At 40.1% G+C, this 26,543-nt stretch overlaps 1 protein-coding gene across 6 annotated transcripts in view; it reads left to right on the top strand.

Annotated features, from left to right (window-relative positions):
* Positions 1 to 26,543, top strand: part of CTNNA2 (catenin alpha 2) — a 1,267,087-nt gene that overhangs the window by 1,167,838 nt on the left and 72,706 nt on the right. For all 6 annotated transcript variants that reach the window (XM_004369147.1, XM_004369146.1, XM_012555844.1 and 3 more), the window contains one exon: positions 23,240 to 23,391. In XM_004369147.1, coding sequence (XP_004369204.1) covers positions 23,240 to 23,391 — 152 coding nt within the window. The remainder of the gene's footprint in view (positions 1 to 23,239; positions 23,392 to 26,543) is intronic.

Raw genomic sequence — 26,543 nt, 5'->3', positions numbered from 1 at the left:
TAAGGTTTAAAGATTGTCTCAGGGCAATAGTTTCAGAGGTTCATCCAGTCTCCATCGCTCCAGAAGAATCTGGATTCCATGAGAATTTGTAAGTCTGCTCTGCATTTTCCCCTTTTTGACCAGGATTCTTCTTCAGAATCTTTGATCAAAGTGTTCAGTAATGGTAGCCAGGCACCATCTGGTTCTTCTAGTCTCATAGCAAAGGGGACAGTTGTTTATGGAGACAATTAGCCACATAGTCTATTTCCTCCTCCTATTCCTGACTCTCCTTCTTGCTCTGTTGCTCTGGGTAAATAGAGACCAATTGTTGTACTTTGGATGACCACTTGCAAACTTTTAAGACCCCAGGCACTATGCAGTGAACTAGGAGGTAGAACAGAAGCACGAACCATGATATCAGGACAATTAAGTGAAATGTCCCATGAAACCATGACCCTAAGCCTCCAAACCAAGGAACCAAATCCCATGAGGTATTTGGTTGTATATAGGCAGCCTCAGCAGGTACTCTTTTTTTTTTTTCTATCATTGTAAATGTATCTGTCTTAGTCTGGATTCTCTAGAGGGGTAAAACGAGTGCAGCAAAACCAGAAATTTACTTCAAGAAGATGGCTCATGTAATTGTGGAGGCTGGCAAGTTCCAAATCTGTTGGTCAGACGACAGGCTGGCAACCTCTGCAGGCTCACGCGGTTGCAGGGGCTGATGACCCCAAAAACTGCAGGTCAGGTGACAGACTGGATACCTTTGCTGGCTTATGTCCCAAGAACCAGAGGTCAGATGCACGATCAAGAGAAAGAGCTTTGCCAGAACATTCATTTATATCATGTATGCAGGCCAGACTCCCAAGGGAACTCTTCTTCCAACTGATTGGCTATTCATATGAGATCACAAAATGGGAAGAGCTTATATAGTGTCTGCCAAACTACTTAAAATCCTAGCCTAGCCAAGTTGACACATAACGTTAACCATCACAGCCTACCCCTTGTCAACATGGCACCTATACACACCTCCTTAAACCATACATCATCTCTAAATAGAGACAATTATAGTCATACTTGCACTTAACAAGGTACAACTAACATGCATACAACTGAAAATGCACTAACTCCATTTACATCTTATATTTTATAATGAGCGATGGTATAAAGGAGAGAAGAAAAAGATATTTACTATGTACACATATCTATATACCCACACGTATAACAAAACAGGGAAGAAATACTCATTACAATTACCACCCTTGTTTCTGCAACTGGTATTTAAAACTACCCTCTTCCACCATCCCTTCCGTATTCCCTTTACCCTTAGCAAGCAACTTAGCTGGACATGGTTCTTGCCTGGTAGGATGACCCAAATCTTCATTTCTAAAAGATCTAGGCCATTAGTAGTCATGTCAGAATTGGGTTGCTATAATTTTCCATTGACTTTAATCACAAGGCATGGTAATCCTAAGAGGTGCCCTAAGGGATCTCCTGTATTCCAGACATGCTGTTCCTCACTTCAATTATGTAATATCAATCCAATTTCCCCTTAGTAGTCACTCCGTTCTTTGCCTGTTGATTCAGAGGCTTGAGGAGCACAAAGTGGCAGGGTGGCATTCTTAACTTTGAGTTCAATGGAATCAGTGTTGTGTCTCCATGTGGGAGCATTCCTCCCTTTGGAACTAAGACCTCTAAACACACAGAGCATAAGGTTGCAGGGACAGGAAGCAAAAATTTTACAAGAGGGTTACTAGGGGTAAGAGTGAGTGGTGCCACTCCCAGTTCCATGTCTTGATTCCTGGGACCATGAATCCTGGCTATGGGAAAAACAGCACTGTATATTAGACACTGATTTAGAGCCTATACAGTCTCCTGGAGAACACTACCCTAGCCCTGCAAGGTATTGTCACTTAGCTGGTGCCATAATTGCGTCTTTGGAAGGAAATTCCTTCATTCTATTAAGCCAGCTGCTTCAGCATGGTGGAATATGGTAAGACCAATGAATTCCATGAGCATGGGCCCATTGCCACATTTTACTTGCTGTGAAATGAGTTCCTTGATCCAAGGCAATGCTGTGTGGGATACCATGACGGTGGATAAGGCATACTAAGTCCACAGATGGTAATTTTGGCAGAAGCGTTACATGCAGAGAAGGCAAATCCATATCCAGAGTAAGTGTCTAACCCAGTAAGAACAAAATGCTGCCCTTCCATAATGGAAGTGGTCCAATGTAATCAACCTGCCATCAGGTTGATGGCTGATCACCTGAAGAATGTTGCTGTATTGGTCTCTCCTGCTGGCAGATTGGGCGCTCAGTAGTGGCTGTAGCCAAGGTGGCCTTGGTGAGTGGAAGTCTATGCTGCCGAGTCCATGTATAACCTCCATCCCTACCACCATGGCCACTTTGTTCATGAGCCCCTTGGGCAATGACAGGAGTGGCTGGGGAAAGAGGCTGACAGTATCCATAGGACGTGTCACACTATTCACTTGATTGTTAAAATCCTCCTCTGCTAAGGCCACCCTATGGTGAGCATTCACATGAGACACAAATGTCTTCACTTCTTTGGCCCATTCAGTGAGATCTATCCACATACCTCTTCCCCATAGCCCCTTGTCACCAATTTTCAAATCATGCTTCTTCAAATCCTGACCATCCAGCCAAATCATTGATTACAGCCCATAAATCAGTATACAGTTGCACATCTGGCCATTTCTCCTTCCAAAGAAAATAAACAACCAGAGGCACTGCTTGAAGTTCTGCCCACTGGGAGGATTTCCCTTCACAAGTGACCTTTGGGGAGGTCCCAGAAAACGCCTGCAGTGCTGCTGCTGTCCACTTTTGAACCCATCTGTAAATCAGGCAGGAGTTTCCTTTTCCTCAGTCATCTGGTCACAAGGAACCCCCCATGAGGTCATAGGTACAGACTGGGAGAGAAAAGGTAAAGTGACAGGAGTGGGGACAGTGGGCATTTGGGCCACTTCCTCATGCAACTTACTATGACTTCATGTCCTTCTCAAGCCCAGTCTCATATATACCACTTCCATTTAATGATGGAGCGCTGCTGTGCACATCTAACTTTATGGCTCTGTGGGTCAGACAACACCCAGTTCATGAGGGGCAGCTCAGGCTGCATGGTGACTTAGTGGCCCATGATTAAGCACTTAGTCTCTACTAAGGCCCAGTAACAAGCCAAAAGTTGTTTCTCAAAAGGAGAGTAGTTATCTGCAGAGGGTGGCAGGGCTTTTCTCCAAAATCCTAAGGGTCTGTGCTGTGATTCACCCATAGGGGCCTGCCAAAGACTCCAAACTGCATTTCTATCTGCCATGGACACTTCAAGCACCATTGGATCAGCTGGATCATATGGTCCAAGTGGTAGAGCAGCTTGCACAGCAGCCTGAACCTGTTGCAGAGCCTCCTCTTGTTCTGGGTCCTACTCAAAATTAGGAGTTTTTCAAGTCACCTGATAGATAGGCCAGAGTAGCACACCCAAATGACATATTGCCTTCAAAATCCAAAGAGGCCCGCCAGGCATTGTACATCCTTTTTAGCTGTATGAGGGGCCAGATGCAGTGATTTACCTTCACCTTTGAAGGAATATCTCGACATGCCCCACACCGCTATACTCCTAGAAATTTCACTGAGGTGGAAGGAGCCTGAATTTTTGTTGGTTTTATTTCCCACCTTCTAGTACCCAAGTGCCTTACCAATAAGTCTAGAGTTATTGATACTTCTTCTTTACTAGGCCCAGTCAGCATAATGTCATCAATGTAGTGGATCAGTGTGATGTTTCGTGGAAGAGAAAGGCGATCAAGTTTCCCACGGTCTAAATTATGACATGGGGGTGGAGAGTTGACATACCTTGAGGTAGGATAGTGAAGGTGTATTGCTAGCCTTGCCAGCTGAAGGAAAACTGCCTCTGGTTGTCTTTAGAAACCAGCATTGAGAAAAAAGCATTGGCCAGCTCAGTAGCTGCGTGCCAGGTACCAGGAGATGCATTAATTTGCTCAAGCAATGAAACCACCTCTGGAACAGCAGCTGAAATTGGAATCACCACCTGGTTAAGTTTATGATAATCCACTGTCGTTCTGCAAGATCCATCTGGTTTTTTGCACAGGCCAAATCGGCAAGTTGAATGAGGATGTGGTGGGAATCACTACCCCTGCATTCTTCAAGTCCTTGATGGTAGCAGTAATCTGTAGTCCCTCCAGGAATGTGGTATTGCTTTTGATTTATTATTTTGCTAGATAAGGGTAGTTTTAATGGATTCTGCTTGGCCTTTCCTACCATAATAGCCGTTACTCCATATGTCAGGTGTCCAATGTAGGGGTTCTGCCAGTTGCTGAGTATGTCTGTTCCAATTATGCATTCTCGAACTGGGGAAATCACTAAAGGATGGGTTCAGGGACTCACTAGACCCACTGTGAGATGGACCTGAGCTAAGACTCCATTAATAATCTGACCTCCATATGTCCCTAATCTGACTGTTGGGCAGCCATGATGTTTTGGGTCTCCTGGAATTAGTGTCAGATCAGAGCCAGTGTCCAGTAATCCCTGAAAAGTCTGAGTATTTCCTTTTCCCCAAGAACAGTCAGTCTCATAGATCCTTTTGGGAGAAGGATAGGATAAAGATTAACAGTATGGTGAAATCTGTGAGAGCTGGGACTCAATAGAACTGCCTTGTTTTTCTGGGTCTTTCAAGTGCCTTTAACAAGGTGCAGTGTTACTACTTTTCTATCACCCACTTTAGTGGAAAATATTTGAGTTCTCCTTCTCTGACAGGTTTCCTCCTTACACAGGTTCTAGCTTTCACAGGTATAAATTTTTGACAGTGTGGTGGGGTCCTTCTTCAAGGGTACCCAGTCTCCTCTCCATTCAAGGGGTTGTGGGTCTGTAAGCTGGCTCATGTCTGGGAATTTATTGAGGGGCCGTGACTATCTATTCTGTTGATTCAAGTTAAACTATGATTCACTTGACCTATAATTCTTCCACTTGTACAGATCAAGTAAATATTTAGTAGTTTTCCCATCTGGTTCACTCCTAGGGACACCATGACTAATTAGCCAAAGCCATAAGTCCATGCATGTCTGACTATTCTGATTACTGCGTTGACTCTGATGTCCATTACAGTAGTCACACTCACCTTTTCTTTGATGATTAAGTGCCACCACTTGGCCCGTACCATCCTAGGCTCCAATCACCCCCTCTATAATTAGGTGTCTTAATTCAGTTAGGGAAGTTCCCATTGTAAAATCTAACCTACGTAAAATAAGTTACAGCAGTCTTCAAGGATGCTGGGGCTTTCTTCACGAATTTGTTCCTCACCATAGTGGTGAAAGGTATGTCCTCTGGGCACTCCCTGGATGAGTCTGTGGATCCAACCTGATAAATACACTCTAACTTGCCAATTTCCATAAGTCTTTGGACACCTTCTTCTATAGTTTACTGAGGCAGTTCTGGCATTTCAGCTTGATTTAGCATAGGCCACCTCTTAGTCCACCCTTCAGTCAATCAACCAAATAAACTATTAGATCCTTTTCTCACCTCACCAGCTGAAACACTGAATGAAGTATCTGTGCTTAGTAGGCCTATATCAATAAACTCAGACTGATCAAACTTTATGTTCCTTGTACCATTATTCTACACCTGTAGCAGCAGTTCTCACACATATTCCTCAGGTTTCTGTTTGTATATATTAGAAAAACAAAGCAGTTCTTTTGGAGTGTAGTATACCTCCTCATGGGTTGCACTTTGTACTTCACCTCTTGGGGCTCACTGGGACTTAAGTCAAGTTATAGGTCTAGAAGCAAAAATGGGTGGTGAGGATGAGTTCTGGGGACATTCAACAATGTCTTGTAAGGCATGTGCCTCAGGTGATGCCCCAAGAGCTGCCCCAGGTGATATCTCAAACAAAGACTCTTCAGACGCAGGTAGGTTAATTTCATCAGATGGGGGTGGGAGGGATGCTTCTCTTGGTAGGAGTGATTCATCAGAATTTATCTTCCAGATTATCTACCCATATGTCACCATCCCCAGTTTCAGGATCCCATTTCTTCTCAATCAATGCCTCACTTTAACTTCAGATACCACTCAAGGTTGGGACCTCAACTGATGTTGTAATTCAGCCACTCTTAGGATAAGACTCTGGGTTTGGTTTTCGACAATATCAGCTCTATTACTACAAGAAATAAGACTTTCTTTCAGGGCACAAATAAACAACGATCAGGTCTTTTATGCGGCACCTGAGCTGAAACTCTGAAGCACTGAGCTCATCCTTTTCTTTCTCTACCTTGTCTAGCAGAAGTAGAACCAGCCAACCAGCTTCCTTATACTTCTCAGTTTGACAAAAATGCTGAAAGGTATCAAATACACAATCACCTTGAGCCTTGTCTCTCACAAATATTTGATCCAAATATTTGACCATGGATTAGCAGTGCCCTTTTAAACTACTGGAAATAGAGTCATTAGTGCCTTTAAACCTAGCCTAACATGAGAACCAATTCAGGAAACTCATCCTTAAGATTTTGTTCCTATACAGTCACTCTCAGTACCAAATGTCTTTTTCTGGGTTCTCTGGAGGAGCAAAACCAGTGAAGTGTATATAGATATATAGAAAGACATTTACATCAAGAAAATCTCTCACACAGCTGCGAGGAAATGTCTCATCCAATTGTAGGGGCTGGCAAGTCCCATATCTGTAGGCCAGACAACAGGCTGATGACCTCTGCTGGCTCATGAGATTGCAGGGGCTGAGGAACCCAAAACCTGCAGGTCAAGTGACAGGCTGGAGGCCTCTTCTGGCTTACATTCCAAGAGGTCAGACACAGGGCCGAGAGAGAGAGACAGAGAGACAGAGAGACACAGAGAGAGAGAGAGATGAGAGAGCTTTGCCAGGACACTTGTTTATATCATGGATACAGGCCACATCCCTAAGAAACTCCTTGGCTGTTCACATCAGATCACCAAATGAGAGGTGATTATTCAGTGTCTGCCAAACTGATGAGAATCATAGCATAGCCAAATTGACACATAACAACCATAACAATATCTGTCACACAACTTTTGCCAATTCAACTTTTTACAGATATACAGCTTATTGACAGCAATTGCATTAATTGGCAGTGCAACCCTACCCTTAATCAATGTGATTTTTCCATCACCTTAAACAAAACTCAGTGCTTCATGAGCAGTAACCTCTGTTTCCCCTTTCCTCATGACTCTGGTAATCACTAATAAACTTGGGACCGTATAAAAATTAAAAACTTTTGTTCATCACAAGACTTTACCAAAAAAAGTGAAAAGATAACCTACTGACTGGGAGAGTATCTTTGGAAATGATACATTTAAAAATAATCTAATAACCAATATATATATAAAACTTTGACAACTTAACAACAAAAAGACACTTAACCTAATCAAAAATACGGGCAAAGGACTTTTCACCTAAGACGACATTTAAATGGCCACCAAACACATGAAAAGATGCTGAACGTCAATGTCATTAGCTATCAGAGAGATGCAAATCAAAACCACAGTGAGATACCATTTCACTCCCACTAGGATGTCTAAGATTAAGATAAATAAATAAATAAAGTAGCAAATGTTGATGAGAATGTGGGGAAATTGGAACCCTTACCCACTGCTAGTGTGAATGCAAAATAGAACAGCCATTGTGGAAAACGATGTGGTGGTTCCTCAAAAGACTAAAAATAGAACTACCGTAAAACCCAAACCAAACCCATTGCCGTTGAGTCGATTTTGACATATAGTGAGCTAGCAATTCCACTACTAGGAATATATCCATTACTCTTATTGTCTATGTCACTTGTTCAGCACCTACCATATACTATCCTGGGTTTCAAGGTCTATAGTTGCCCATTTGTCTGCCTGTTTATCTGTTCGTCTTACATGTGTCTATCTGTCTTTCTGCAGTGTCTATCTGTGTATCTCTGTACCTGCCTACTTTATCGATCTATCTATCTACCTACCCATCTGTCTACCTGTGTGACTGTCTATCTCTCTCTCTTTCTCTCTCTCTCTACCTGTCAGTCTGTGTATCTATCTATCTGTCTGTCTGCCTATCTCTCTCTCTCTGTATCTCTCTCTCTCTCTCTATCTGTTAGTCTTTCTATCTAGGCATATGTATATATTCTTCATCTTAATTAAAATTTAACCCCTTGGGATCAGTGACTACCTCTTCATTTCCTCCAGGCTTGATTAGAGTTGAAGGTCAAAAATATTTATGAATATTAATGAAAAACACAACTGACACAGTGTCATCTCTTTTTTGTGGAATTGTACCCTTTTTAAAATTGCATGCTTAATGATCAAGTTCAGAATCTTTTAAATTATGTGCAAAAACTCTTAGCAAGTGTTTTACTACATCTTAATCCAATCTAAGTATTTAGACTTCACCAATGCCAAATTAAACTGTATTTATCAAGCTAGGTTTTGACAAACACTGCAAGCTATGTAAGGCATCATGCTTAATTCTTTATTCATTTCTTAAATTACAGAAATAAATATGCCATCTTTTGCTCTTAACTTATAAACCATTTGTGATTATTTTTGAAATGTTTATTTTAAAATAAAACTTTCTAAGCAAACGTTTTTTTTCCTAGGGGAAAGGAATTTGTGTCTAGACAAGAGCAGATGGACACTGTTTCTCCTGGGGTACTTATCGTGAATGGAGTGCGGAGGGTTTTTTTTTTTTTCTTCTTGTTCTTTTAGGCAGTTCTTTTTCATCTTTCATCAAATAATTCAGCTCATGGGTTATGTATGGCCTTCTGGAACTTGGATTTGATTTTGATGTTTAAAATGTACATTATAATTTCCCAAACACGAATTTATGAAAATGGTAGCTTTTAGGAACTCCCACAGAGGGAACAGATGACTGACTCTAATGAAAGAAAGTTCAATAATGCACACAGAATAGAAGAATGAGGACTAACTGATGGTTATCTGAAGGGTTAGAATCAGTTGGCAAATAGTCACAAGGGAATAAGGAGCAAATTAAGCTGAGCTACTTTTGGCCTTTCTCCTGACTTCCAATGGTGAACATCTTCCAAGCCAAGAGTAACCAAGAGAGAGCTCAGTTAAAGCTACTCTATCTTTGGTCTAGACAAATTAAGATTTAAATTTAAAGTTATATTTAAGTATGATCTCTACCCTTCCTCCACCAAATTTCAAAAAACATTTGAGGATACTTTATTCAAGATTCAAATTTAGTCAATCAACTAATATAAATCAAAGAGTTATAGTGTTATAAATTTGAGATAGAAGGGAAATACTTTTACAAAAATATTAAATTAAGCCATGAGACTTATTGAGAAAGAGTAATTCATTTGAACTAGGCATGCTGGGTTTGGATCATTTAATTTTGCCAGCTACTAGGTCTTTGATAAAGTTTCTTAACTGTTAAAGATCCCCGTTCCTCATCCATGTGGCAGGATCATAATGGAACATAATGTTTAGCACCAGACTTCTTGTCAAACAAGATAAAAAGAAAACTTCTAGGAGAGAGTTTATTAAATCTGTTCCTTAGTGCAGATTTCATAGGAAATTTATTATTAAAAATGCAATACAGTCACAAGGATGATGAGGTCCTACCAAGGAGAGAGAAGGGCATAAAAGTGATGGAGCTCAGTTAAGATAAATTGTACCAACTTCTCAGTTTTCAGAGATTCAGCACTAATTGGTGTACTATTTTAAGTTTACTTCGTCATCTCCCATCAGGCCTGTTTTTGAAATTTGTGGTGAATCATTGTTGTACCTCCAAGTTTCATCCGAAGGAGACGGAGTGATTTTGCTTTCGATAAACAAAAGGGTGTGTGGATGCATAGATGCAGAGAGTCATGATGTGAAGACAACAATTACAAGAACCATTTACTGACAGTCTTTTATGTGCCAGGCACCATGGGCAGCATATTACATACAACCCATTCAAGGCCAGGACCATTCTATGTTATTCCCCACTCTATTCGTAGTGCCTAGAGCACTGTCTATATTTATATAAACAATTGCTTAATAAATTCGTTGAATGAATTCTTTCTAGACTTTATGTAAACCCTGGAGAGTAGCTATCATTATCTCTTTTACACTTGAGTAAACTGAGACTTATATTGCTTAAATAACTGTACAGAATCAAATCCAAGATTCAACTTTCACAAAATCAAATATCAATATTCAATTACATTTCTGCCTGACTCCAATAAATATACCAGAAGCCTAGACCAAGCATAGTTGCTAAAATTGAGCAGAAATTTTAAGGTATTTTTTACTGCTAGATGCGTTTACTGATATTTTTATTTGTGGCAAAAAATACTGCATTAGTTTCCTATTGTTGTGTAACGAATCATCCCAAAATTTAGTGGCTTAACATTGTAAACATTTATTATCTGATAGCTAGTATTCGGGAGTCTGGGCATGACTTAGCTGGATGCTGCTGCCTCAAGATCTCTCACAAAGCTGCAATCTAGTGTTAAGAATCAACTGGGAAGGATTCTCTTTCAAAGTCATTTACGTGGTTATTGAAAGGCCTTAGTGCCAAGGGGATTGTCAGATTGAGGGCCACAGTTCCTTGCTGACTGTTAGACTAGAAGCCATCCTCAGTTACTTGCCGTGTGTGCCTCTCCATAGAGCAGCTCACAACATGGCAACTGACTTTCATCAGAGTAAGCAAGCTAGAGAACAGGACAGGGCAGTCAAGATGGAAACCTGAATCTTTGTGTAACCTAATCTCAGAAGCAACATCCCAACTTATTTGCTATATTCTGTTGGTTAGAATTGAGTCACAAGGCAGGGATTACAATAGAGGGTCCCAGATAGAACTGGAGAAAAATGTAGAAAAAATTATAACTCACAAAAAAAAAAAGACCAGACTTACTGGTCTGACAGAGACTGGAGAAACCCGAGAGCATGGCTCCCAGACACCCTTTTAGCTCAGTAATGAAGTCATTCCTGAGGTTCCCCCTTCAGCCAAAGATTAGACAGTCCCATAAAACAAAAGGAGACTATATGGGCACACCATCCCAGGGGCAAGGACTAGAAGGCAGGTGGGGACAGGAAAGCTGGTAATGGGGAACCCAAGGTCGAGAAGGGGAGAGTGTTGACATGTCATGGAGTTGGCAACCAATGTCACAAAACAATATGTGTATTAATTGTTTAATGAGAAACTAATTTGCTCTGTAAACCTTCATCTAAAGTAAATAAAAAATTTTTTTAAAAAAAGAAATGAGTCACAAGATCCAGCCAATACAGGTGATGTTATTACACAAGAGCATGAATACTAGGAGGCAGGATCATTAGGGCCCATTACACAGGCTTCCTACCACATAAAAAAATGATGAGATGCAAGAAACAGAACAGGAAAGAGAATAAGACTGGTGAATAGCATTATTAGGGATATATTTAAATTCTGGTGCAATGGCCCTGTTTCCTTGTTCAATAACTTCCAGAACACGAAGGTCCATTGAATCAAGATGAAGCCATGCAATATGTGAGCAGGAGGGAACAAGAGAATGGCAGAGCTAGCCAGTAGGGAATGGAAAGACCAGGATTGGCTCAATGTAAGTAGAGAAGTGAGTTGGAGTGGAGAAGGACAGTGAGAGTTGGGGCAACTTACAGAGAAACAAGACAAGCTGGTACATAATTCAAAGACAACAATGTATATGCCAAAAGAAAGTAAGGGGGAAAAAAGAAACATGGACTTGACCTGGATTCAGATATTCAAGTATTTATCTTAGAATCTCAGAAGAAGCTATTTAACCATTGGGGGTGAAAGTCATAATCAAAATTAGAGTTAGTGTGAAAAATCAAGGCCAGAAGAAAAACGTATGGACAATGCAGGAGATTCTAGCCAAGTGCTTCAACAAGATTCCAGCCAACCTTACACCTTGAAGGACAGCCCCTAAGCCTAGTGAAGTGCATGGGCTATAAATTACTTCTTGCCCAATAAGTGAAGTTCCCACACAACTATCCCTAAAAGCATGCTGAGCTTAAGATTTTGAAAGATCTCTGTGAATAAAAAACCTAGAATGCACTCTAATAATTAATGATCATCATGAAGTTCTTTGCTAAAATTACTGAACCAATATAAAACAATGGTCAGTTTCTATGGTTCATTCTCTATTCCTTTTGAGTGGTGCCAACAGTTCAAATGTATCACAGTTTCAGTTTGGATTATTCCCTACTTCTACACTAATTATGACTTGGAACTTCAGGCTCAAACACGCTTCTCACTAACTGATAATGCTTCAAGGATGTGCTGAAGCATCAAGGTGCACCCAGTGCCTTGTAAATTAATGGCAATCAGAATTTCCTTTGAGCAGATGCTGGACTCTAGTGGTTTAGATGAATTTCTGGACAGTGAAAAATGGTTAATGCCCTTGGTCGCTAACAAAAGGTTGGTGGTTCGAGTTGACTCAGAGGCATCTTGTAAGAAATAGCTGGTTATCTGCTTCTGAAAACTCGGCCGCTAAAAACTCCATGGAACTCAGTTCTACACTGATACACATGGGGCCACCATTAGTGTGGGTCGACTTGATGGCAACTGGTAGTGGTTTAGAACATGTTCTCCTTTACACTTTCCTCTTCTCTCACCTTGCATCTAATTTTGGGCTACCTGAATAAAATCCCTTAGCTGTGTTCTACAGATGCCATTTTTGGGGAAGAATGCTTTGTCTGCAGAAACAGCATCGAACATGTTCCTAACATAAGGGATACTGGAAATGCTCCACAGAGTGTCCCCAAATTAATATTTTCAAGCTCCAGTTACTCTGAAAACACTTAATTCTTTTTTAAAAAAAAATTTTTATTGTACTTTAGATGAAGGTTTATAGTACAAATAGTTTCTCATTAAACAGTCAGTACACGTATTATTTTATGATGTTGGTTAACAACCCCATTACATGTCAACACTCTCCCTTCTCGACCTTGGAGGACCTTTGTTTTGGTGAAAATATACATAGCCAAAGTTACACCATTTCCAAAGTTTCTACATGTACAATTCAGTGATATCAATTACATTCTTCCAGTTGTGCTGCTATTCTCACTATCCTTTTCCAAATTATTCCATCACAATTATCTTCAACTCAGTGTCCCCTAGGCTTCCCATCAAACCTTCTGAGTTGCTGTTGTCAATTTGATTCTGTTTTTTTTTTCTTTGTACCTTAGATGAAGGTCTGCAGAACAAATAGTTTCTCATTAAACAGTACACATGTTGCCCTATGACAATAACATCACGACATGTCAACAACCTCATGACAAGTGAGGTCATTAACAACCTCATGACATGTCAACACTGTCCCTTCTCAACCTTGGGTTCCCTATCACCAGCTTTACTGTCCCCTCCTGCCTTCTAGTCCTTGTCCCTGGACTGCTGTGCCTCCTTAGTCCCATTTTGTTTTATGAGGCTGTCCAATCCCTGGCTGAATGGTGAACTTCGGGAGTGACTTCACCACTGAGCTAAAAGGGTATCTGGGGACCATACTCTCGGGGTTTCTCCAGTCTGTCAGGCCTGTAAATCTGGTCTTTTTTTCCTGAGTTAGAATTTCGTTCTTCATCCTTTTCCAGCTCTGTCCAGGACCCTCTATTGTGATCCCGGTATAGCCGTCAGTGGTGGTAGCTGGGCACCATGTAGCTGTACTGGACTCAGTCTGGTGGAGGTCTTGGTAGCTGTGGTCCATTAGTCCTTTGGACTAATCTTTTCCTTGTGTCTTGTTCTCTTCTTTCTCCCTTGCTCCCGAAGGGGTGAGACCAGTGGAGTATCTCAGATGGCTGCTCACAGTCTTTTAAGACCCCAGATGCTACTCACCAAGGTAGAATGTAGAACATTGTCTTTATAAACTGTGTTATGCCAGTTGAGCTAGATGTTCCCAGAGACCATGGTCCCCACAGCCTTCTGCCCAGTAATTCAGTCCCTCAGGGAGTTTGGATGTGTCTGTGGAGCTTCCATGACCTTTCCTTGTGCAAGTTGTGCTGGATTCTCCAGTAATGTGTACTCTCTCACCCTTCACCAAAGTTACCACTTATCTATTGTCTATTTAAAACACTTAATTCTTTACCTAACTCCAGCTGCTAAAATGGGGGCTTGATAATTATGTGTAACAGGGAAATATAATGATTCCTGCACTGGATTAGGAGGTTAGCCACAATAGTCATCACAGTCCTATATTTTATTTTCCTTCTAGATTTCTTTCAATGTTCTCATTTATTCTTAATTTTTATCTTCCCTATTAGCAGTCGAGAGGTCCCTGGGTGGTACAAACAGTTTGCTCTCGGCCAGTAACCCAAAGATCAGAGGTTTGATTCCACCCTGTGGTGCCATGTTAGAAAGGCCCGGAGTTTTGTTTCTGTAAGATTACAGCCAAGAAAATCTTATGGAGTAGTTTTACTTTGAAGCGCATGAAGTTGCCGTGAGTCAGAATTGACTTGATGGCAATGGGTTTGGTGTTTTTTGGTTATTATTACTCGTTGTTGTTGTTAGGTGCCATCAAGTCTCATAGCCACCCTATGTACGAAACACTGCCTGGTCCTGCACCATCCTCACAATTGTTGTTATGGTTGAGCCAGTTGTTGCAGCCACTGTGTCAATCCATCTTGTTGAGGGTCTTCCTCTTTTTTGCTGACCTTCTATATTACTAAGCATGATGTCATTCTCCAGGGACTGGTCCCTCCTGACAACATGTCCAAAGTACATGAGACGAAGTCTCTCCACCTTGCTTCTAAGGAGCATTCTGGCTATACTTCTTCCAAGACAGATTTGTTTGTTCTTTTGGCAGTCCATGGCATATTCAGTATTCTTCACCAACACCATAATTCAAAGGCATCAATTCTTCTTCAGTTTTCACTATTCATTGTCCAGCTTTCACATGTATATGAGGTGATTGAAAAATACCATGGCTTGGGTCAGGTGCACCTTAGTCTTCAAGGTGACATCTTTGCTTTTTAACACTTTAAAGAGGTCTTTTGTAGCAGATTTGCCCAATGCAATCTATCATTTGATTTCTTGACTGCTGCTTCCATGGGTGTTGATTGTGGATCCAAGTAAAATGAAATCCTTGACAACTTCAATTTTTTCTCCATGTATCATGATGTTGCTTACTGGTCCACATGTGAGAATTTTTGTTTTCTTTATGTTGTGGTGTAATCCATACTGAAGGCTGTAGTCTTTGATCTTCATCAATAAGTGCTTCAAGTCCTCTTCACTTTCAGCAAGCAAACTTGTGTCATCTGCATATCACAAGTTGTTAATGAGTCTTCCTCCAATCGTCATGAAACTAGTTCTTTCCCTAGAACAGAGTCCTTGTATATTGTCTCCTCTCTGCTCCTCCTAATAAGATTTGTACACGGAAAACACTCAAGAGTGTGTTGACTGTTTTACCCACGACTGGGTCACCTCTCTGTATGCAGATGTGTCAAGATGAAGATGCAATTATGAATCTTTCTCCTTGCCCAGTGGTAAAGCTCCTACCCAGGCAGCCCTGAAAGGATTCTGAGCTCAGGTTTCTGAAAAGCCTCTGGAGACCAAACCTAGAATGCCCACTAATAACTTTGTTAATGACTCATGAAGCTCTTTAATAAGATTACTGAATCAATATGAAATAATGGGCAGAAAAATATAGAGAAAGAGAGAGACTTGGTATGTGAAATGTGATACTGCTCGTTTTGTCCTCCCTGTAATACTCAGTGACAAATGAGTTCTTCCTTCTATCCTATCCTTTCACTTTTCATTCTTCTTTTTCCAATTGGTTATATTCTCTGTGCCAAAAGCCATGACAAAGACTTAATAGGCAAGAAATAAAGAAGAGATAGTCTCTGCCTAAAAGGGACTCATATGCGTAAGAGTTGACATAGAGAAATGTCAACAAACATCCTAACACAGTGTAGTAAGTCCCTTATCAGTGCATACATGATTAAGATATGATAAAATTGTAAAATAGAGAACTACCAACTTTGTATTTCTGGGGATTAGGGAAGGCTTCACAAGGGCAGTTAATTCTCAACTGGAGATTGATGGGAAGATTCACTTGGGCCAAAAAGAGCGAAGTATATTTCAGTATGAGAGAATAAATTATTCTTCACATGTGGTAGGGAAGACCATGTCATATTTGGAGACATAGAAGTAATTTAGTCTGATGAGAGCGTATGAGTATATGTAGGAATGGAGAGAGAGACAGAGAGAGAAAGGGAAAGAGGGAGGAGAGACAGACTGGAAATATAGGCAGGTGCAGGTGCTTATTTGCTTTTGTGTCTTGATAAAGATTTTTTATAGTTCTCTCTGCACCATAGGAAGTCATTGGAGGATTGTGAGCTGGGACATTGACCTTATAGAAAGTTACTCAGATGACAGTGGGGCTGGCTGGCTATTCACCTCCACTACCTCTAGTTATCCTTGATTTTTGCTCTTATGGTTGTCAGCAGTCCTATTTGCATCTTTAGCACAACTTCTCCTTCATTTTACTGTCTTACCCTGTGCTCTGAAACTTCACCTCTGAAGTGTCCTAGGAGGATTCAGTGCAGAACTTCCTCACCTCTGGTTTAGGATCTCTATCAACACTACAATGAGATGACCTTGATTTTTATATGTATACTTAACTCTGATTTCATTACTCCTGGAATGTCATCATATTGTAGCCTAGTATGCACTCTGCATACAAAAGTATAGCTAGAATTTAAAAGTTCATATCCAACTTTGATCACTCCTGCAGAACACAAGCTATTAAGAACAATCCGGCATTTCTGATAAATAACAGTAAGTGGCGCCTATATTTTTGGATGTAATTCAGAAAGAAGAAGCTTCTATATATATAATCCTATATCAGAAGGTCTGTTAATATATAATGTGTGAATCACAAAGGCAATGCTGTGTTTTGTCCTAATTAGTGGGAAGCAGAAGCAGCTTCATATTTGAAGTAGTTTGAGATTTTTTATCTCAGCATTGCTTTTGGGGTATTAAATTTTTCAGACACTAGCAAGGTATTAGAAGAATTCGTAGTTAAGAGTAATATCTTTGGTTTTGTCAAGATGGATCTCATTGTTCTATAAACTTTTGTTTTTCTATCCTACCACTCTTGTAAATAAAACTAAAACAATAAAGAGAGCAGCGACATGGAGAAGAATGAGATGTTGGCTAAAGAGCAATAGCAGTTGACCAAGACTTTAATAAATAGGTATTTAAATGTACTTAAAAATAGAGCATGGAGAAAGATTTTCTTAAGGCTCAGACCCAGAGAAACACTGACTCATGGTAAGAGAAATGGATGTCTCCTCAGTTACAGTGAATATAATCAATTGAATGAGTTCACATTCAAGGCTTTACTAGCTTGAGCAGTACAGTAAGGTCATTTGAATATTAAGACTAAACTGGGCTAACTCTGAGCTCCCATTTCAACAGCTGGGATTCTGCACCATCATTTTCTTCCTTGAAAGACTGGTGGTCTTTTCTGTTCCAATCTCTTCATAAAAGGGTCTTGATTCTGCCTTTTCTGACAATGCCACATCAACAACACTTGTTCATGCCAAGACCTCACCTCCCAAATCTCCCTGGAGAGACTCTATGCTCCATGCTGAAACGAATAGAATGACTATCACCAAACTTGGGGTTTCAGAGTGCACTGGGTATGTTCAGAGCCTCACAGCATCATCTCTCATGAGAACAGTTCCTTTAGATCCTCTCTCTCGGGCCCTGAGTCAGGCAGGGAGGCAAGTGGAGAAAGATAACATGCCATTTTTCTTTTCCTCAACTCTTCTTTGGGGTAGCCTTGTACAAACAAAACAAAGCAAGGCAACAACCCTGTTCTCCCCTTTGTTTTCCAACAAGTAAAGGTCTTCATGCAAATAGAGTTATGTCCATGGGGTGTGGGGGCTGTGGGTGGGGCATTGCCTAATTCAACTCTCCAGTTGATAGTTATTAAGGCATAACATTAAGTGTTTGATCCCAATCCCCATCCCTTGGAAGAAAGCTCTGGTGATCTACCTCCACAAAACCACCCATTAAAAACACTATGGAGGTGTTCATTGCAGTACTGTTCACGATAGCAAAAAGATGGAAACAACCTAGGTGCCCATCAGTGGACAAATGGATAAACAAATTATGGTATATTCACACAATGGAACACTACGCAATGATAAAGAACAGCGATGAATCTGTGAAACACCTTATAACGTGCAGGAATGTGGAAGACGTTATGCTGAGTGAATTTAGTCGGTCACAAAAGGACAAATATTGTATAAGACCACTATTATAAGAACTCAAGAAAAGGTTTAACACAGAAGAAAACATTCTTTGATGGTTACGAGGGTGGGGAGGGAGGGAGAGGGCTATTCACTAACTTGATAGTAGACAAGAATTATCTTAGGTGAAAGGGGCAGAGGTCTGGGGACCATGCTTTCAGGGGACATCTAGGTCAATTGGCATAACAAAGTTCATTAAGAAAATGTTCTGCATCCTACTTTGGTGAGTGGTGTCTGGGGTCTTAAAAGCTAGAGAGCAGCCATCTAAGACGCATCAATTGGTCCCAACCTACTTGGAGTAAAGGAGAATGAAGAGCACCAAAGTCACAAGGAAAGCATTAGCCCAAGAGACATAAAGGGCCACGTAAACTGGAGACTGCAACAGCCTGAGACCAGAAGATCTAGATGGTGCCCGGCTACCACCAATGACTGCCCTGACAGGGAACACAACAGAGAGTCCCTGTTGGAGCAGGAGAAAAGTTGGGTGCAGAGCTCAAATTCTAGTGGAAAGACCAGACTTAATGGTCTGACTGAGACTGGAGGAACCCCAGAGAGTATAGCCCCTGGACTCTCTGTCAACCCAGCACTGAAACCATTTCCGAGGCCAACTCCTCAGTCAAAGATTAGACCAGACTGTGAGACATAAAATGATACTCGTGAAGAATGTGCTTCTTAGCTCAAGTAGATACACGAGACTAAATGGGCAGCTCCTGTCTGGAGGTGAGATGAGAAGGCAGAGAGGGTCAGGAGCTGGTTGAACGGGCATGAGATATCAGGGGTGGAAAGGAAGAATGTGCTGTCACAGTATAGGGAGAGCAATTAGGGTCACATAACAATGTAGGTATAAAGTTTTGTATGAGAGACTGACTTGAATTGAAAACTTTCACTTAAACTACAATAAAATAAAATTTAAAAAAAAAACACTATGGAGGACAATTCTACTTAGACACACCTGCTGTCATCATGAGTTGGAATCAACTTCATGGCAACTGGAAAAAAATCCTCACTTAAAGCTATTGTTCAAATTGGTTTCTGTTATGTTCAGGGCTCTGTGATATAACTTTATTTTTTTAAGAACCTTAATCTATATGTTTTTATAGTCTTATATTTTATAAGAAGTGCAACCTTGAGATTAATGTGTAGATCTTTTTAAATATTTGAATTATGAAAAGATTTGAGATACAAAAGAATAGATACTAGTATAACGGACACCCTGCTTCCACCTAGAGGTGTAACAATATTAACATTTTGCAGTATCTGATTCACATCATTTTTTTTAAATTATGATATTGTTAAAAAAAAACACCACCACCAAACCAGTTGCCGTGGAGTCGATTCCGACTCATGGCAATCCTGTGTTTTGGAGTAGAACTGGACATAGAGTTTTCAATCGCTGTGACCTTTTAGAAGTAGATTGTCCCTTTCCTCTTTGGCACCGCTGGGTGGATTTGAACCATCAACCTTTTGGTTAGTAGCCAAGAGCTTAATCGTTTGCACCATCCAGGGACTCCTAAGATACTGTTGAGACCTTCTTAAAACCTCTACCCATCCTCCTCAGAGTTAACCACTATCTCTTTTTCCTTTTCAGTTTGCTTTTCCAGCTCAATAGTATGACGCTATGATTTATTCACTTTAATATGTTGATCATTCCCTGGTTCAAATCCCTGAAGTCATTTTGCCCCACCAGATGATGTACTGTCGGAGGGCCTGGAGTGAGCAGCTCACAGTGGTTCCTCCTCAGCTGGAGAAGTTAGAATGGGGCTGGGGCTAACCTGTCGACAGGGCTCCCTTCATGCTTTTTATTCCCAGGTTTTGTATAACTTTTGTTATTAATTCTTAGAATGTACAACCTAACAACCTAACAACTTTATCCTTAGACTCCAATGAACACTTAGCCCTCCCAATCAGTATCTCTCTAGATGCTGATATTTGGCAATGCCTTAGATAAATGTCCCGCAGGAGAAAAATGTGGCAGTCTGCTTCCATAAAGATTTACAGCCTTGGAAACACTATGAGGCCATTCTACTCTGTCCTGTAGGGTCACTATGATTTGGAATCAGCTCAATGGCAACAGGTGTTTTGGTTTAGGTAATGTCCCATTTTACTAGGAAAATGGAGTTTCATTTCACTAGATTTTGTCAAAGTGCTCACAAAATGGTGTATCCCCGTTTGTACTCATGCCTTCAGTAAAAGGGTTCTCTTTTTTCCACATGCTAACCAAGCTTGATATTATTAGACCTTTTTTTGACTGTCCATCTCAACAGCAGTGAACTACCTCATTCTTTACATAGTAATTTTTCTAATCATTAGTGAAGTGGAACAACTTATCATGTATTTATCAGTAATATGGGATTTATTTTCTGTGAATTACCTGTTATAATCCTTTGATTATGTTTCTATTTCTTATTGATTTATGTGAATATTAATCCTGCTTTTTTTTTTTTGTATTGATTTGTAGGAGTATTTATCCTACAGGCATGTATGAGTATTAATTCTTTTTTTATTTTTATCGTTGTAGTTAAGTGAAGTTTACATTTCAAGTTAGTCTCCCATACAAAATTATATATGTACATTGTTATGTGACCCTAATTGCTCACCCCATTCTGTGACAGCACACTCCTTCTTTCTGCCCCTGATTCCCCATGTCCATTCAACTAGCTCCTAAAACTCTCTCTGCCTTCCCATCTCACCTCTGGACAGAAGCTGCCCCTTTGGTCTCTTGTATCTACTTGACTAAGAGGCACAACAAGTATTAATTCTTTATCAGACATACAATAACAGCAAATAACTTTATGTAACTCAATGCTCCCTGATGATATATATAAATCTGTAAAATCTTTGATGATCGTGATTATGATGGCTTAGACATCACATGGAATGAAATTCATATTATTCAGCATTTTCTGTTTACGAAAGAAACAAAATTTGTAACTTCATTGAAGAAAGGTACTCATCCCAAAATGTCAAATACATATCAAAATATTTTCATGCTTAAGGAGGTCAGTTTCATTATCTGGATTATTCGGTCATGTAAAACTATTTATTTCTAACATAAAGGGATACATGGAATGGCCTGAGCTTAATATGCTGGTTTTGAGAAATGTGGTTGTATTCGATTCATACTTGCAACAATACAGTTCAGTATCCCCAAAAATTATTTTTATCTAAAAGTAGAGTTTGAAAGACCAAAAATAAAGCTAAAATTGTATAGAGAACCAATCATAGTAATTCACCTACCAAGCGAAGTCCACCTCCTGTATGTTTTGGTTTGGATAATTTCTGTTGCAAGAATGGTTACTCTGTTTTCTTCTATCCCACTCCCTAATTTTTTTTAACAACATATGACTTTTTCTGGTAGAAATACATTTTTCTAGGAATGCTTTATCTTGAATACTCTGACTTTAGAGAGTAAAGTAATTTAGCAGAGTTTCTCACACCAGGAATTAAAATGGATGTTAAAATATCCACACAGGATGAAAATGAACATAAAGATGAATCAAGCATGAAAGTTCAGAAATGGACATAGATGAATGATGTTTCTATTTTATGGTCCTTGTAAATAAAATGAACTGTGTTTTTGGCTTTCATCTGCCGTATGAATTGATTGTTACGAGATAACAGCTGAGAAAATTGAATTATAATTTTCGAAAATCAGTGAATCTGCAGCATTTTTAAAGTAGCCAGTGGAACTATTCCAGACATTCTACTGAGTTTACTTTCCACAAATCTCTACGAGTTGTGTGCAGGTATCCCTGTGAAAAGAAAGAGACTTATATATGCATCTGTTGTCATGTCAAGGAGGCCCTAGTAGAACTGAACAAATCAAATTTATGTTTGAGCTCGTCAGTCTTCTTTTTCCATAGGCCTTTCTGCTAGAGCCTGTGTTGTCCCTCTCTCCTTTGACCCAATTCTCCCATAAGCCTCCCTCCACAGCCATTTCTCCATGTCTCAATTCCTGCTTTCCTGACAAAAATGAGATGTGGTTAGTCATTTCATTAATACTTTACTGAGAAGCTGTTTAGGTTAAAAAATAAATATAAAAAACCATTGCTGTCGAGCTGATTCCGACTTATAGCGATCCTATAGGACAGAGTAGAATTGCCCCATAATGTTTCCAAGGCTGTAATCTTTACAGAAGCAGACTGTCACAGGGTGGCTGGTGGGCTCCTCGCTGTGTAGGATAAAGGTCTGCTATTCACCATCTATATCTGCTGGTGCTATGTATTAGCGTAGCTATTTATTAGTTAGGAGCCCTGGTAGCACAGTGGTTAAGAGCTTGGCTGCTAGCCATTCCTTGGAAACCCTGTTGGGGCAGTTCCCTCTCCTGTAGAATTGCTATGAGTTGGAATCGACTCGACAGCAACAGAATGTATTAGTTAAATATTTATTGTTGTTTGCAGGAGAAAGATGTGGCAGTCTGCTTCTGTAAAGATTTACAACTTTGGAAACCCTATGGGGCAGTTCTACTCTGTCCTATAGGGTTGCTATGAGTCAAAATCGACTCAACAGCAGTGGGTTTTGGTAAGGTCCAGATGCCATATCTCTGAATCCTTATAGGCTCTTAGAAGGCTGTCAAGTTGACTCTGACTCATAGCGGCCCTATAGGACGGAGCAGAACTGCCTCATAGAGTTTCCAAGGAGCACCTGGTGGATTCAAACTGCCGACCTTTTTTGGTTAGCAAACTTGACCAAAGTTTAATAGCTAGTAACTCACAGAGGTGGATCTCAACTCAGGTTGGGATGACATAAAGTCTATACTCTTAAACATTAGATCACACTACCTTGGGCAGGATTCCATAACTTTCTCTGTTGCAAACCATCACCATGGTTTGAGTAACTGTTTTCTTGCGAAGGTAAGTGGCAAAAAACCATTATAGTGGGCTCATCCCAAATTGGATAGTGTCCCATCTAGTCCTCTTCCACTGAACTGTTGGAATGCTAGGGCCTACCACTTTGCCCAAGCACTGGAATAAGGGCCTGTGAGAGAAAGATTGTCTAATCCACTGCTTTTCACTTCGTTTAACCCAGTGATGCCGCGCTTTGCTGAACAAGTAGAGGTTGCCATTGAAGCCCTGAGTGCCAACGTCCCTCAGCCATTTGAGGAGAATGAATTCATCGATGCTTCTCGCCTGGTGTATGACGGCGTTCGGGACATCAGAAAGGCTGTGCTGATGATCAGGGTACGTGAGGCCTCTGTAGCGTGGAGCTTACAGAGATTCTAGCAGGGACCCTAAAGGGTTAATTGTCTCTTTTTTTTTTTTTTTTTAATTACTTAGTTAAATGGGGCAAACTGTTGGGCTCCTAATTAGTTAGACAAGATAGACTCTTTTACTTATAAAGGAATAGGGAATTCTAACCTAGGAGACCAGATTAGCACTGAATATTCTAAAGAACGATGTCCTGCCTGCTTCTGAATGCACCGTTTCTTAAAGTTGATACCAACTTGGGATTCCCCTGCTATTCTCCATTTTACTCCACCTGCCAACACTGTCTTCCTATCAGAATCAAAACATCATGGATGGAAAAAAAATAGTAAGATTAGTCAGCTTAGTAGTGTTATTGTTGTTATCGTTTAAATACAAAAGTGATACATATCTACATTCTTTTTGTAAAAAAATTAAAAGTCCAGATAGCCCTAGAGTAAACCTTCCTCCACCTCCCGTCCCACTATCTTCCTATCCTTAGACTCTATTTTCAGGTAGGTGTGAGCCTTCCAAACCATTGTCTAAGTAAATATATATAGACACAGGTCTAGAAAATATATAATACAGTTGACTTTTAAACTCATGTAGTATCATTTGCAACTCGCTTGTTTCATTTGCAATGTGCTTTCATTCATCTCTGCTAAGACACATAGCTTTCCCCATTCTGCTGTATAGCAATTCCATCATAAAATAAGATTTTTTTCTTCTTACCTACCAACAGTTTATCATAGTGGTTTTCAAACATGGCATGTGGACAGTGTCTGACCTCCTCTAACTTCACAAGAGGGAAGGAGAATCAAGATCAAAGGCTCAAGGTTGATTCTATAGATCCTTTCAGAATTCCTATATGGTGTTAATTCCAGTTCAAGTCCTGGAATTCATTAAATCTATCCATGCTCCTCTTCAAGTGTGGTATCCGAAGCACAAACAATGAGTCTGAAGTGATCTGAGCAGCATAGAGTGGAGTGTCACCAGAAAGAGTCATTTTCTAAAAGACTGTTGGTATCTGGAGGGCTTAGAAACCAACACGTTCGTGCTTCTGCTGAAACACCCACCAAACTCCTTCCACTTGGGAGCTGTTGTAGGGGAAAAACATCATAAAGTTTAGTAAAGCAAAAAGAAAGTTTTATTCGGCATATATTCAAAAGGACAAAAGTGGGAAGTGGACAAGCATGCTGCCAGAGCTAGAATGTTTGCCCGAATCCAAGGAAATATCACAGAACAGACAAAAGTGGGAAAACGGACAAGCATGTTGCTAGAGCCATGTCTGCCCGAGTCCAAAGAATATTATAGAACAGGCAAGAAAGGGAAAATGGACAAGCGTGCTGCCACAGCCATGTTTGCCTGAGTCCAGAGAATATCACAGAATAGGCAAGAGTGGGAAAACAGACAGGCATGCTGCCACAACCATGTCTGCGCAAGTCCAAAAATCAGTTACAGAGCCATCAGTATATATTCACATTACAAATGGGCAAAACCATTGAAAGCTTCACCTTTTCACAGATTGGCTAGAAACTGTGATCCTACATTTTGAATTGTCTTCCTTAACAAACATTGGTACAGGTTTCAATAACGACACTCAGGAGGGTCTTCATTGGTCCAACAAATTTCTATTCACTAAATCCTAATGGAAAAAGAGTAGGAGGTCTTTTGTGTTCTGTTTGATTGGCTTTATGTGAAAGTTTCCCTAAAAGGTATTTCCCAAGATTATCTTAGTTATTGTCTTTATATCTCAGGGCCCAGTTGATGTGTCCTTGTGAGTACTTGTGAGCCCAGCTCTAGCTGGGTCACATTCTCTATGCTCAAGGACAGGGAATAATAACTCCAATATTATTTCCTAAATCAGAGCTCAAACAGCATCTTCTGATCTTTTTGTCTTTAAGTCAGCTTGATTGTTTTGATATCAAATGCATCTTCCTTTCATAATAATTCTATAATCAATTTGAAGTGATCGGAGTATTCTGTAAATTATATCAGACTGAAGTAATTATGCTTAACAATGTGGAGTTCAGGTTGTAAATGTGGGGACTGTCAGATTAATTTCCTGTCCTTCTAACTTACCCACATCAAATGCTTACCATCTTTTCAAGGCCTGGCTCAAATGTGCTTTCCCCAGATTTTCTCCCTCAGAAATAATGACTGCATCCTTTAACCATCTCTAACTGTTTCTGCTTGTGTTAGTATGTGTTACACTATTTCCTTTTATACATATTCCTTTTTTTTTAGACTGTGAAATTTTAGAAAGCAAAGGCTGTCTCTTTTTTTCTCTTCAGTATGGTGCTTTGTCTGGCACAGTGCCTTATGGTGTGTGTGTGTTTGTGTGTGTGTGTGACAGAGAGAGAGAGAGAGAGCAGCAGCAGATACCTAGGAAGTTGACAGAAAAGACTTGAGAATTGAAGGAGAGGGAAAGGAAGGATAGTCAACCTTTTAAGCCTGTAACAAATTAGATCATTTTTTTCCATTACGTACAAACTTGTGAAATAAGGTAATAGACCATGAGAGTTATGTTTTGAAAGCATTTGGCACTAAATCCCACTATAATCCTCCAGACATAGTCCCTCTTTTGCCATTTTTCTGCTTTGTTAGCCTTCACATTTTTGTGACAACCATTCATCTGGGAGGCTGAAGAAGTTTATAGCCGTCATTCATTTATTTATTCATGAGCTGTAAAAAAATATAATTTTAGATAAAATGCCATATCTTTGTTACATGAAGTGTCATTCCTCCATCCTGACATTTCAAGAGATTTGATCAGATGGATTTCGCACTTAAAATTTAGGAAGAGAGAAACACACAGTATGTACAAATTGTTATTTTTAAAAATCCTTCTTCATTCAGCATACAAATGAATTCATTTTGCACTTTAATAATTTCTTGGGTTTCTTTCTAAATATAACGATTAAGTATACCTAAAAAAAAAAAAAAATGCCATTATACTAAGCCAGGAAGAAAGACAGAAAGACAAGTAGAGCTGTTCCTTTCCCAGCAAACCCAACCATCCCCGCTCCTTTTCTAAAATGTTGATTATACTTTGGGAAAGAAAAAAAAAATTAATTTTTTTCAGGAATAAATGCAGAAAGGACCTTGAAGGGTCAGACTTTCCATCACCTTGCCTCTGGGCAATCTAT

This window comes from Trichechus manatus, unplaced genomic scaffold (genome assembly GCF_000243295.1).
Source record: "Trichechus manatus latirostris isolate Lorelei unplaced genomic scaffold, TriManLat1.0 scaffold00004, whole genome shotgun sequence".
Classification (NCBI taxonomy): Eukaryota; Metazoa; Chordata; class Mammalia; order Sirenia; family Trichechidae; genus Trichechus; species Trichechus manatus.
This window is presented reverse-complemented; position numbering and strand designations above follow the sequence as displayed.